Source organism: Fukomys damarensis, unplaced genomic scaffold (genome assembly GCF_012274545.1).
Source record: "Fukomys damarensis isolate Sample0158 unplaced genomic scaffold, DMR_v1.0_HiC HiC_scaffold_10, whole genome shotgun sequence".
Classification (NCBI taxonomy): Eukaryota; Metazoa; Chordata; class Mammalia; order Rodentia; family Bathyergidae; genus Fukomys; species Fukomys damarensis.
This window is the reverse complement of record NW_022900922.1, coordinates 21,305,351-21,319,956: the sequence shown is the minus strand read 5'-3', so window position 1 is coordinate 21,319,956 and position 14,606 is coordinate 21,305,351. Positions and strand designations below refer to the sequence as shown.

Sequence of the window (14,606 nt, the reverse complement as noted above, 5' to 3'; positions counted from 1 at the left end):
TATATATATATATATTCCAGTTGTTCTAGCACCATGAGTTAAAAACACTTTGCCTCCTGCCCTTATTGAATTGACTTTACAACATTGTTGAAAAACTAACTATAAATGTATAGGTATATACATTTGTTTCAACCCTCTTTATTCTGTTGATCTATCCATATATGGATACCACCCTGTGTTGGTTATTTAGCTTTATAATAAATCTTTAAATCAGGTTCATAAATTCCACCAACTGTTTTCTTCGTCCAATTTTTTTCCCACACTGAATTCCTTTGCATGCCTATATAAATTTTGGAATACATCTGTCAGTTTCTGCTAAAAAATGGTGATATTTTGATAGTAGTTGCATTAAATCTATGAATACATATTTTATACACATTAATATATCATTAGTGAAAAAAATTATATTTTTTCCCAAACAATGAAAATGTTATATTTTTCTTTAATTTTCCCAGCAAATTCTAAGAAAGTTTCATTTCTTCTAATCACTTTCACTTCCCTTTCCAAAATTTATTTGCAAGTGTTTTATTCTATTCTTGATTTCATTTTCAAATTTTCATAATTAATATATAAAAATATAGTTCATATTTGAATATTGATTTTCTATCCTGCAGCTTTGCAGAATTCACAGATTCTAGTAGATTCATTAGCTTTCCTTGGATTTTCCACAGGTAAAATCATATAACCTGTAGGAAAGATAGTTTATTTCTTCCTTTTCGATACACAGTATATGCCTTTAATTTCTATTGCTTGCTCTTCTGTACTGACTGAACCTCAGTAATACGATAAGTAAGAACAAAAATTCTTCACCAATCTTAGTGGAATAACATTGTTTTTCATCAACACATATGTGGTGTTAGCTCTATGTTTTTCATGGCTGTCCGATTTGTCAACTGAGTTTTCTGCCATTAGGATTACCATAGGGTTTTTAAAAAATATTTTATTCCTTTACTATAACATATTACATTAAATCATATTTGCGTGTAAGACCAACCTTGCATTTAAAATGTGGTCATAATATATAATGCTTTTTATATGTTGCCAGGATCCCTATGCTAATATTTTGTTAAGACTTTTGGTCTCTGTGGTCATGGTCAGGACTCAGTTTGCTTACAGTCTCCCTTTAATTTGAAGAACAGGCTAATGCTGGACTTACAAAATGACTTTCTTTCTTATCTGTCTTAATAGTTTCTATAGAATCAATTTTTTTTTCTTTCTTAAATGTTTGATAGAATTCACCCTAAAGCCATCTGGACTTAGGATTTTTCATTTTGGGTTGTCTTCTCTAGATAGCACAATTGTGAAATATAAATTTAATTTTGTAATAAATAAAAGTATATTCACATTTTGTTTCCCCTTGAACCTATTATTGTAATTTGTCTCTTGAAGAATTTGTCCATTTTATCTAGGTTGTGAATATATTGGCATAAATTGTTTATAATATACTCTTTGGTGTCCTTTTTATGTTGGTAACATCTGTAGTGATGTCCCCTCCTATGTGTCTGAAGGTGGTCACTTGTATCTTCTGTTTTTTTCTTCCTCAGTCTAGCTAATACTTTAGTAATTGTATTGTTTTTTCAAAGGTGCATATTTTGCTTTTATTGTTTTCTAGTTCATTGATTTCTCACCTTATTATTTTCTCTTCATTTTACTTTGAGTTTGGTTTTTTTCTCTTTAAATGCTTGAGTTCAAAGCTTAGATTATCTTTCTAACATAGACGTTAAATCTATATTTATTCTTTAAAGACTGCTTTATGAGCACACCATACATTCAGATGTTTTCATTTTCATTTAAGTATATTTTCTCCTCTACCTACCTCCAGTTTACTTTCTCAAAAATTTTAGTAATTGTCCCAGAATTTTAATACTATTATTTTAATCATATATTTTCTTTATGCCTAATAATTTTGATGGCTCAAATCTTTTTCTCTTTATCTTTTTCCTGTGAGATAAGTATCATATGTATCAGTCTTGAGTTTTTCACATTTAGAATTTGAAGTTCATAATTTATTGATTTAAACAATGAAGTAGAATAACTGTTTTTCAGGTTTTTACCAATGAAACACTAAATTACAACTGAAAATTTTGAAATCAATTAAAGTATAATGTTTTAAGTATATTTCAAATATTCAAAGTGTGACATGTGTATACATGTGTGTATTTTATTCCTGATAAAATGATTAGCTCTTCAAATATCTGAGGCTGTTTTAAAGCTCAGTCTACAGTTAGTAAATCGTATATACTCATTTCACATGTCCTGATAGATTTTCATAACTGAATGGAATACTACTTCTGACAAGGTTAGATACATAACTAAAATCTTTCTTACTCTATTCTCAAGTTATTCAACAAATGCATTTTCCTCATAAATGTAAAACAAAAAAGTCAATTTAAGCTAATTAAACATTTTTATTTTCATATTTCTTTTAGAAGTATTCTCAACATAAAAAACAAAAAAATAGAAGTATTCTCAAAGTTTTATGAAAACATAAATCTAGAAATTTTTTAAAATTCAAGAAAACTTGCTAAGTGGTTACATATGTTATATTCTTGGCTTCAATAAATTTGTAGAAATGGTAATTTTTTAAATTTTTGGTATTTTGAAAATTCACAGCATTTCAAAAAACAGTGTGCAGAATTAACGTTTTAAGTATTTAGATTAATATTTCATTTTCTATTCATAATTTCCCCTCAGCCACTTAAATCATATGATATTAAAGTTAGAATTTGTTCCACTTCAAGCTTCTTTGATTTTCTTTTGATTTGGTAGGCAAATTAACAGTGTAAATGAGATTTTAGTCAGATCACCTAAAGGACCAAATTATTTTTGAGAATGTAAGTAGCATCATTTGCATATATAAAATTAATGTATAGATGAGCCTCATCTAAAATTAAAGTGTAACGCCTGCTTTAAAAACATTTTATAAGCAATCAGCTAATATCTTATATACTTTGAAATCAATTAAACTGCTTCTTTAAATATTTACTAGTATGTCACTAATTCATACTGACCTGCCTTATATTACCAGTCTATGTTTTGCATTGATTATCAAATACATCCATGTATTGACTATTCCTTTCCTTAACATTATTATGATTCACTTACAGGTTTGTCTTTCTTGTTCACTAGACCTTAAGGCTGAAGTAAGCAGGTGTTACATAAATCTGAGCTCAGCTATTATAAAACAAGGATGGGAGAAAATCAGTAAGGGACTTTCCTTTGGGAACACCCATACTCTATTGCCAAGTTCATTCCATTTCATAGATTAGGACAATAACCCATTTTCCTTGTTCCTGTAGTATTTTTCGTTCAGTTTCCAAGATTGATTGATTGATCCAATTTCCTGGGGAGTAGACTTCTCTCATTATCTGCTGTTATCTATTTTATTTTTACTGTGGATTTCTTTTCATCAGTAGTTAAAAGGCAAGTATAAAACTAGCTATTTGAAAATTATTTACATAATTTTTCTGTTCCACATGCTTTAGTTAGGAAAATGGCCTTACAACTTATCATTTTTCCAATGTAAGTTTGATAATTATTTTAAAAAGGAAAAAAAATTTTAAACATACTATTACAAGGTCCCAGGTTGATCCCTGAAACAAAAAACAAAAAGCATACACACCTGAAGAAATGAAAAAAAAATCTGTATAATACATTGGGTGTTTAGAGAAACATCTGGATAACATTAGCATAGGAACATAGAATATAAGCAAAATTTCTAAAAGGCAACTATTAACTCTAGGAAAAAAGGAAAAGGTTGTCAGACCATCCTTGGGTATCTGTGTGATAAATATTTTACCCTAGATGATAAAGTAAGTGTAGACAAACAAAACTTGATTTTTTTTTTCTTTAACTCTACCAGTGAGCAGTATTTTTGCAGCAATACCACTGAAAGTACTATTAATTCAACTGGAAACTGTATGCCAATTATGTTGGCAAGAGCAGGGTTAGATTACTTTAAGAGCTAAATCTCATTTACCATAATAGAAAAGTCAGTAAATGTTACCTAAAATTCAATAAATCTGGAAACAACGGAATAAGCATCTATTTTTAAATATAGAGGAAAGAACAGAGAAATATCTCAAATAATTAAAAATGGGAGTCTTTGAGGATGACAAGAGGTCACTGTTTTTCTTTGTAAATGTTTAGTGTTTAGTGCTTTTGCAAGTGTCCCTTTCCTAAAAATAAAATGTAATTTTGAAATTAATGGTATTTAAAATGTCTGGGAAGTAGAATAATTATGGCCTGTTTTCAGCTTTTTACATTTTTGTGTTGTTATTTTCTAGAGTTCCTGGAATAACTATTGCTACAGATATTATCTGTGGTTTTCCTGGAGAAACAGATCAGGATTTTCAAGAAACGGTGAAACTCGTTGAAGAGTACAAATTTCCAAGCCTCTTCATTAACCAGTTTTACCCAAGACCAGGAACTCCTGCTGCAAAAATGGAACAAGTTCCAACACAAGTGGTGAGAGATTTTCCTTGTATAGTATTGTTTTATGCCAACTTCTATAAAAATGAAGCTGGATTACATGGCCAGCACCATGTACTTGCTCAGGGTGTAACCCTTCAGCTAAAAAAATTCCAAGCTGATCCAGTAGGGAGTCTAAGGAAGAGTTAAAAGGTAGCTAAATATCACCTTTTTCTCCTTTTCAGTAGTGAGGTTCAAATATCATTGTGGAGAAAAACAGAAAACTATTAATTACTGCCTAACATTTGCATATGTAAGATAAATCTTTGGAAGTTTCAAAGTTCAAGATATATCTAAACACGGACTAGGAATGTTACTCAGTGGTAGAGAACTTGCCTAGCATGCAGAAGGCCCTGGATTCAGCCCCCGGCTCTACAAAATATATAAACTTAATGTTAATATCTACAAGCAAAGAAAGTTTCACACTTCCCTGCTTATTAGGAGGCTCTTTTCATAAGTTGGAAGCACTGTGGTTTTCCTAGGTCTCCAAGGGAGAGATCTGATGACTGCTTTCTCTGTGCTGTATCTACCTGTTCATCCATTTGTGTGTGTTGAATTCACATTAAACCTCTATTTATCGTCATCCTGTCATGTTCATAAGAAACAACAGAATAAGATGACTCAAAATGAGCATAAATAATCTTGAGATCAAATAAAGGCAAACTGCTTCTCAGGATGCTTCAGAAATTAATAGTCTCAAAATACTCGATTCTAGATTCAGTGGTTAAACATGGGAAATTGTAAAACTAGCTTCAAGAAGATGTTTAAATTGTTTATTATTGAGGGTATGGCATGCATACAACAAAATTCATTCAGTGTATAGTCTGATGAATTTTGACAAGTGTGTATGTTTGGTAGTGTAGCCTGTATCACACTCTGGGTGTAGAACGGTTTCCTCAGCTTACCAAGATTCCATCTTACCCTTTTGCATTTATCTGTTCTTTTTATCCCGAGCTACTGATCTGCTCACTGTCAGATTTCAATCCATTCTTTCTTAAATCTTTGCTTCCCTATAGGTTTTTTAAACTAGACTAGCAAAGTAATGCTTTATAATTTTTCCATACACAAGTCTATCATTTACAGCAGTAGCTGTACATTTTTGTAAAGTAAACCACCAGGCATACAGAGAAATAGAGAACCTTATTAGTAAGGCAGAGGTCGTGTCATGCTGTGAATGGATACTATTCTTTCCTATCTCCAAAAGAACCACTGTCCTTCATTCGAACACTGTACATTAGTTTGACCTGATTTAAATTTGATATAAGTGAAAGAATTTATCAGTGTTTGAATTTTGTTTTGTTTTCCTTAGCATTATGTTGCTGAATCTAGACTGCATTTTTGAAATTCACTGCAATTGATCAGTTTTCATTGCTATATCATGTTCCATTGCATGCATACACCATAATTTATCCGTGCTACTACTAAAGGGGAAGTGGACAGTTTCAACATCCTAATGCTACCGATGCACCATCAACATACTAGTTTTTATCTTTTTTCACTGGTATGTCAACATTTCAGCTGTGTCTTGCTAGGTGTATAATTGCTACATCATAGGAAATGCAGTTGAGGTACTTTACTGGATACTGCCAAGTCGTTTTCCCAAATAGTTGAATAAATTTACACTCCCAACAACAATGTATAAAAATGCTAAAAGCTCCACATAGTTGCTACCACCTGGCCTTGTTATACTTTTAAAGTTAACACACTACATTCTGATGGGAATGTAATGTAATCTGTTTGTGGTTTTTTTCATTTCCCTGTTAACCAGGGCAACAATATACTTATTGTCTGTTTGAATATCCTTTTCCATGAAGTACTTACTCAGATCTTTTGCCCATTTATTAACTGACTTACTGGGTTGATTTGTTGCTGGTCCACTGATTTATAGAATTATGTATGTATTGTGGATACAAGTCATTTGTAGGTCATGCTAAATTTAATTTATTCATTCTCTCTGTAAACTTTTTTCATTCTGACCCATGGTACTTTTTTGAACACTAGACATTCTTGATTTTAATTTGGACATATTATCTTATTTTCCTTTTTGTATTCATGTCCTGTTTGAGAAATTTTTACTTTTTCCCCAGCATTATGAAGATGCCCTTTAATGTCCTGTTCAAGAAATTTTACCAGTTTGCCTCTTACCTTTATATCTGTGGTCCAACTGGAACTAATTTTTATTTAATGTATGAGATGTGTATCAGGGGTAGGGGAAGATCAAGGTGTCAAGGTATAAGTTTTTTTTCCCCCTGTAAAGTATCCACTTGAGTCAGTGTCATCTGTTGAAAATGTCATTCTTACCTCACTGCTCTGCTTGTTACCTTCATAATAAATTATGAACATGTATGGATCTTTCCTGGAGCTTTTTTCCCGTTGGTTTGTTTATCTTTCCACCAATACAAAAGATTAACTTTATAGTAACTTTATAATTATATAATTAACTTTATAGTAACTCTTGCTAATGGCAATATAATTATTTTAGCAGATTTTTCTTGAATATTATTCTATTCTTGTACCTTTGCTTTTCAAAATTTGTCAACTTCTACCAGAAATCATGCTGGAGGGCCGGGGATCTAGCTCAGTGGTTCCACCTCCTGCCTTGCAAACACAAGGATCCAAGTTTGATCCCCATCATGCTAGAAATCATGCTAGAATTTTGATTAAGGAAGTAGTAATTCTGTTGATCAACTTGAGGACAATGAACATTGAAATTGTAGCAAGTTTTTATTTTTGAAGTGTGTTTCTTCATTTATTTTAATCTTTAACTTGTATCAGTAATGTTTTATAATTTTTATACACAAATCTTCCATATCATTTAAAGTATTAGATTTATTCTTGTATGTTTTCTTTCATATAAAAAAGATTTATTTTCATTGTTGCTGTTTAGAAGTACCATTAAAATATATTTTACTTTTATTCATGTAATTTACTTGGTGATTCTAATATTTTTTCTGAAAACTTCTCTTTTTTTTACATTATCTGTGTATGCAATTAAAATCTGATAGTTAAAGTTTCTTTTTTTCTTTTTGGTTTTCATAAATTTTACTTTTCTTGTCATATCATACTAGCCAAAATTTCCAGTATATTCATGAATAAAATTGTTCATCTTTGTTGTCTTTTTAAACTTGAAGGAAGATTTTATAAATGTATCATTAAGTATGTAAATTAGCTTATCTGCATGGAGATTAAAGTTCTTTTCTATTTTCTCAGAGTTGATGTATGCAGGTGCCGAAGTGTGTTTTCACCATGAATAGAAGTGAACTTTATCACGTGCTTTCTTTTCAACTATTGAAATAATGATATAGTTTGGATTTTGTCCTAGTCTAATACTGTGAACTACATTAAATGATTTTCAGATTTTAATCAATCTCCCATTCCTAGGATAAACTGCTTTGTCATGGTGTGCAACATTGACATAGTACTTCTGTTTTCTGGGTATATTTTGTGAAGACTTTTTGCATGTTTGTTCATGGGTGATATTGATCTACACTTTTTTAGAATATCTTCTTAATTTTGATGTCAAAGTAACACTAACTTTATGGAATGAGGTGGGAAATATTTCTTCCTCTGCATTTTTCTGGAAGAGTTTGCACAGTTCAAGGGAGTAATGGGGGCATGACCTTGGGTAATACTGAGATTTGTGAAGTATGTTTTTAATTCACGGATCCTTTCTTCATCTGTTTTTAATCTCTTGTCAAATCCACCTATCACATTTGTATATTATTTACTTTCTACTTCTAGAATTACAGTTTGAGTGTTTTTCATAGATTCCAATATCCTGATTACATTTTCATTTTCTTTTATATTTAAGTCAGTTATCTTAAAGTCTGCTTGTAATCCTCTAATATCTGCATCTAATGTTGCTTTGTTTCTGTTGTCTTTTTATTTTGTTCTTTCAATTTTGGTCACTTGCCTCTCTGTGTATCTGTTGATTTTATATTGTTCCAGTTTTAGTATATGTGTTGCTGAAGCGAGCACAGACGATCATTTTTTTAAAACAAAACTGAACAAAAAAACCCTGTAGATTCTAGATTCTAGTATCTTCTTCTGGACAACATTTTAATATTGCTTCTGCCATAAGTACTGATTATTTTAATCTAATACTGATTTTTTAAAATTGATGTTCAGTCTTTCTAAAGGTTGGTTGGTTTTGGCATGTCTCACTTTTTTAATGCAACCAGCAGTGTGCTGGCAAGTATTGAAGAACTGATGCTCAGGGAAAGGGTTCCAACTTACAGCATTTGCCACTTTCCACAGTGTAAGTGCAGGCACTTCCATTGTTACCCCTTTTCAAACTATGTGGTTTCACTGAACATGGAACTGGGAATAAATGCACACAGTCCGCTTTTGTGAGTTGGTGCAAGCTGATCTCATGTGCCACCAGTGTAGTTCTTCTGGGTCCCTTCTGAAGTTCTCTGGTGTAGCCTTGTGGCCTATCCCCCTATGCTTATTTTTGTCTCCCCAGGCTCCTGAGAATACCCTCACACAGCTTCTGGCCTCCTTAGCTTTTGTGCTGTGGGCCCAGCCCCCAGCCGCTGCTACCAAGGTGATAAATGATAGAAGGGAAAAGTACCTCTGAGAATTGAGGTTTTTTTTCTCCTTCTCCCTGGGATTCTTGTTCTTCCGGTCCTCCTTGCCTTGGTAGGTTTTTGATACTCAAGTAAGACATTTTCTAAATTCTATTCACCTTTTCTAATTGCCCTTAGCAAGAACAATGATTTGATATAATGTAGTTTACTTTAACCAGGCATGGAATCCACTGAAAAAAAATTCAGCTTTCAGATGCTTTTTTTTTTTTTCTTTTTGTCTTGTCTCTATCTTCTTAACATAGTGCCTTTGCATAGGAAAATCAATTTGAAAAGCTTTATTTTTTAAAGCTGTCTTAGGTTAACAGCTAAATTGAGCAGGAAGTACAGTGGGTTCCCACTTATTCTCCACTCACTCATGTCCAGCCTCCCCCATTATTACTATCCCCTACCCAAGTGGTATGTTACAGTTATGCTCAGTGAACACATATTGATATATCCTTTTCTCCAAAGTCCATAGCTTACATTAGGATTCACTCTTGATGGTATATATTCTGAATTCTGACAAATGTCTAATGACATGTATTCATCACTGTAGTACACTTTTGTCAGAATAATTTTTGATTGCTATAGAATTTCTGTGTTCTACCTATTCATCCCCCTTCTCCCAGCCGTAGAGACCTTTTTCTCAACTCCGTAGTTTTACCTTTTCCTTAATGTCATATATTTGGTAGCATGCAGTATACGGCCTTTTCAAATTGGTTTCTGTCATTCGGTAATATGCATTTAATGTTTCTGCACGTCTTTTCACAATTTGATAGCTCATTTCATTTTAGCACTGAATAATACCTAGATGTACCGCAGCTTATCCACTCATCTCCCTAGGGACATCTTGTTTGCTTCCAATTTTTGGCAATTATGAATAAAGCTTTTTAAGCATCTTTGTACAGGTTTGTATAGACATAATTTCAGCTCATTGCAGTAAATATCAAAGAGTGTGGTTGCTGAATCATATGGTAAAAGTATGTTTAGTTTGGTGAGGAAGTTCTGCACTATCTTCCAAAGTGGCTGTACCATTTTATGTTCTTACCAGCCATGAATGAGAATTGCTATTGCTTCTTGATAGCATTTGGTATTAGTTTTGGAGTTTGGTCATTGTAATACTGGGTAACAATACATCATTGTGGTTTTCTTTTTGTATCATTTGTTTTTTAATGGGGAGGTGCACACGTGCACTCTCCTGAGCTAACCCAGAGCCTGGTGCATGCTAAGTACAAGCTCTACCACTGAGGTTCTCCCTAGCTCACTGTAGTTTTAATTTACAATTCACTAATAACATATGATGTTGACCATTTCTTCATGTATTTATTTGCTATCTGTATTTTCTTTGGTGGGATGTCCAGGTCTTTAGCCTATTTTTTGATGATGATAGGGTTTTTATTGTTGAATTTTAAAGAGTTCTTCATACATTTTGGTAGCAATTTTGTATTAGATGTGCATTTTGAAAGTTTTGCTCACAATATGTCACTTGTTTTGTCAGCTTCTAAAAGCAGAATCATTTATTATTACTTACCACTTGTTAAGAAAGTTATCAGTTTTTTTACTGCACTGCAGTCTCAGACAGTAGCCTTAAGTTCCAGATTGTCTTAGACTTTCTTGTGAAGCTGTTTATTTTTTCATTCTCAGTTCTACTATTCTGTACCCAAAGGCCAATACTTTTTGGTTCACCCAGCCAGGTTTCTCTTAAGTGTCTTTGTTATTAGTTTCCTAAGGCTACTGTAACAAAGTACTCACAAAATAAGGGGTTTTAGAACAAAATCCATTTGTTTTCTCACACTTCTGAAGGCCAGAGGTACCTTGTAAGAGTAATCCTTCCTCACTTCCTCCCAGGTCCTGGTGATTTGCTGGCATGCAGCTGCCTAACTCCAGCCACTGCATTTCTATAATTATGTTCTAGTTCAAAACTTTTATCATTAGAAAATTCAGATAAATGAATAAAAAAACTAAACATTAATGATGCAACTTTAGAGATCAGCATTCCAAAATAAGATCTTATGTACATTGAGTTGTCTTTGCTCCTCCTAAATTCACCAAGAAGTAATAGTTTTTTACATTGCTTGTCTCAGATAGTTTATTGAAGTGTTTATGTAATTTGAATTCTCTTAATATATAACACCATTGAAAGTAAATATTATTTCTTACCTGGTTTATTTCTCATTTCCTTGACAACAAAACAACAACGACAAAAAAAACTCAACAGTGAAACTGGAATCTAACTTATTTTGTAAGAAGATCACACCAGTTTCTTATAAATAATGGCTTTATATTCTTTTAGAATGACTCTTTGCAAAGATACCGTTTTCTTGATTACATTTTATTTCTGTTAAAAACAAGTCTCAAAACATGTACTTCTCTCATAAGTGACATAAAATAAATTGCAGTGTATTCCCCCTTTTCTTCATTACTACTTTCACATGAATACTACAATTAATATAAATTTCAGTGTTCTCAATGTATCATAGAAGAGTTCTGATAAATGAACTAAATTATGCATATTTCTTGATTATGTAAATCACCAAATGGATAAAGAACTGGTTAGTCAAATCTTGCATTTGTGTAAGACAAAGGGCAAATTCTTACATTGTGAAAAAAGGAGTGTAACATTGTGAAGTTTATAATTAAAATAAATTAGGCAGGATAATCATAATCAGTATAAACTGAATTTGTTTTTTAGTTTTTGTGTAATATTATTTATATATGAGATTTAATACTGAAATCACTAAACCAAATGAAAATAACCTTAGATTTTTTTATTGAAAGGTCAAATTTGCTGTTTATATTTTGTATTCCATTAATTTTTCCTACATTAATCTTCATCTTATGTGATTCCAATAGTATTTTTAAATTGTGGCTCAGGTTAATATGCCTTTAAAAGGTGACTTAAGTTTAAAATATCTTTTGATACTTACCTATCAATTCCAGACTTTCCTTTTTAGACAATTTTTATGAAATATAATGAAGTTGTTATGAAATCTTTAAGAGGCACTTGGAAAAAAAAATCATGTGGCAAGAATGGCTGTTGGGTGGGTTTACAAGACTAAACTGTGGTACTAAATCCTTACGTTTGCTTGCTTTACATCCTGAGAAGCAGAGTAAAAGTAAGGTTTCTAACATTGAGGCCATATTTTTAAGTGATGTAAATAGGATGCACATGTGTAAATACCAAATAGTTTCTCTGGTGTGAGAAACTAAAAGTGTAAATGATAATCAAAATGTACAATAAGTAATGTGAAGCAGAAAGAAAAGTCCTAAAGGGGAATGGGAGAGAAAGGAAAAAGTATGAGAAAAGGAAAAATGGAAACAAAGTCTTTGTGAATAGGGAGGGGTGGGGGTTGAAGGGAGGGCAGGAAAATGGGGAAAAAATAAGAACCAAGATATATCATGTAAAGATACAGATTCCCAATGACAAATGTCATCGTATATATACCTAAAATGTACCAATAAACTCAATGAAAAAAATAAAATATATGTATTAAAAGCAAAAAAATAAAATGAAAGTAAGTTTTCTACATATGTATTAATATGAAAGGATCATAATTTGCTTACCTCAAATTTCTGGAGGCCACCATGGATACATACTTCTGCCTCAGCCCACTGGAGGGACATCGCTAGGGCAGAAAGAGACTTACTGCCCATGTTAGATTTGCTCGAGTACATTTTTGCTGTAGTTCTTTAAACTAAGGCAGAGTAACTACTTAGACTGAAAATGGAATAAAAAATGTGCCTGTAATCCCAGCACCTTGGAAGGCTGAGGCAGGAAGATAGCAAGTTCAAGTTCAACCTAAGCAACTTAATGAGACCCTGTCTCAAATTTAAAAAAAAAAAAAAATGTAAAGGACTGGGGATGTAGCTTAATGCAAAGGCACTGGGTTCAATCCCGAGTATCCACACACGTGCAAATGCATGCACACATAAGTGTTTTAAGTAATCTACAGAAGCTTGTTCAATGACATATAATGGCTCGCCCAAATCTTGCCACTTATGTGACCAGGACTTACTTTGTTAGAACACACACACACACACACACACGCAAAACATGACATACAACAGAGCTCTGTTAGCATCTGTTTCAAAAAATTTTTATTTCTGACTATGATCCTAAAGTTTAACAACTCCATATTTTAGAGAACATAAAGTTGCCTAATGGAAGGAGTCCTGATGCTTTGAGCATATCCAATAACATAATTACATTATTTACAGTCTCAGATTTTCAAATTAAATTTATTTTCTTTGGAGGAGACGAACAAAGGTATCTTCAAAAGAATTTTATACTCCAGACTGCTAAGTGCATTTTATTCTAAGCTGATTTTCAAGCACACTTCTAGGGAGCCTCTTTCTGGAGGCCCCTTTAGTTTAACTTGACAACCTCATACTTGATCTCTTCCAGTTGCTCTTTAAACTCTCTTCTGGAACAACACTTATTTTTTACTTCCACTTTGATAGAGAATTTAGCCTGATTTTAGTATGATTTTGTTGTTTCTGGATTTTACCCGATCACTTAGCAGAGTTTTTCATGATGGCCCCATGGCAACAGGTGAGAATATGAGCTAGATTAGAACCCCTACTTTGCTGGGGTTTTATTCAGATGATGTTAATTTCACAAGTGAAGAACTGAACTTATCTCCAAAGCTTCTCAAAATACTTAATAACACTTAATTTTCTGTCATAGTTTTAAGGCCGCCTGCTAACATGTACTGTATATGGGAAGTCCTAGGTGGTTTTTTTTTTTCTTATTTGCATTTCCCTTTACTCTCCCGAATTTTTGTATAATGAATTGATCACTTTTTCCTTGAATATAAGCCAAGAATACTGAAACAATTATTAAATTAGTTTTTTTATGTGGACCCAAATGGCAGCAGTGAGAATGGTTGTGTTAGGCAGAATAATGGACTGTGAAAGATGTTCACATCCCAATTCTAAAACATGTCTGTGGTACCTTACATAATAAATAAAATTTTGCAAATGTGATTGCTTTTTCCATTTTTAAAAAACTATAAACACTGGTACATAATAATTGTGTATATGGGGTACAGTGTGATAGTTCAATACATGTGTGCACAGTTTACTGATTAGATGAGGATAATTGGTATATGCTTCACCTCAAACATAAGTCATTTCCCTGTGATTGGGAACATTCAAAATTTTCTCTGCCAGCTATTTTAAAATATAAATACCATCAGCCAAAGTTGTCCTTGCTATAGAACATTAGAAGTTATTCCTCCTGCCTTGTACCCTTACACCTTTTAACCATCCTTTCTCTGCCCCACTGTGCTCAGGCTTCTGGTGACTACTATTCTGCTCCCCAGTTCAGCAAGAACAATTTCAGATCATATGCCACATTTAAGTGAGAACTATTGCACATTCGTCTTTCTATGCCTCATTTATTTCAGAAACTAGTGTCCTCCAAATCTATCCGTATCGCTGTGATGACAGGATTTCATATAAATAGTCCCTGTATAATACCATACCTTATCCATTTATCTGGCAGTAGATACCTGGGTTGATTCCATATTGCAGCTATCATAATAGTGCGCAGTAAACATGGAGTGT

At 32.6% G+C, this 14,606-nt stretch overlaps 1 protein-coding gene across 6 annotated transcripts in view; it reads left to right on the top strand.

Annotated features, from left to right (window-relative positions):
- Window positions 1-14,606, top strand: part of Cdkal1 (CDK5 regulatory subunit associated protein 1 like 1) — a 607,184-nt gene that overhangs the window by 449,030 nt on the left and 143,548 nt on the right. For all 6 annotated transcript variants that reach the window (XM_010622937.2, XM_010622935.2, XM_010622936.3 and 3 more), the window contains exon 11: window positions 4,287-4,467. In XM_010622937.2, the coding sequence (XP_010621239.1) occupies window positions 4,287-4,467 (181 nt within the window). The remainder of the gene's footprint in view (window positions 1-4,286; window positions 4,468-14,606) is intronic.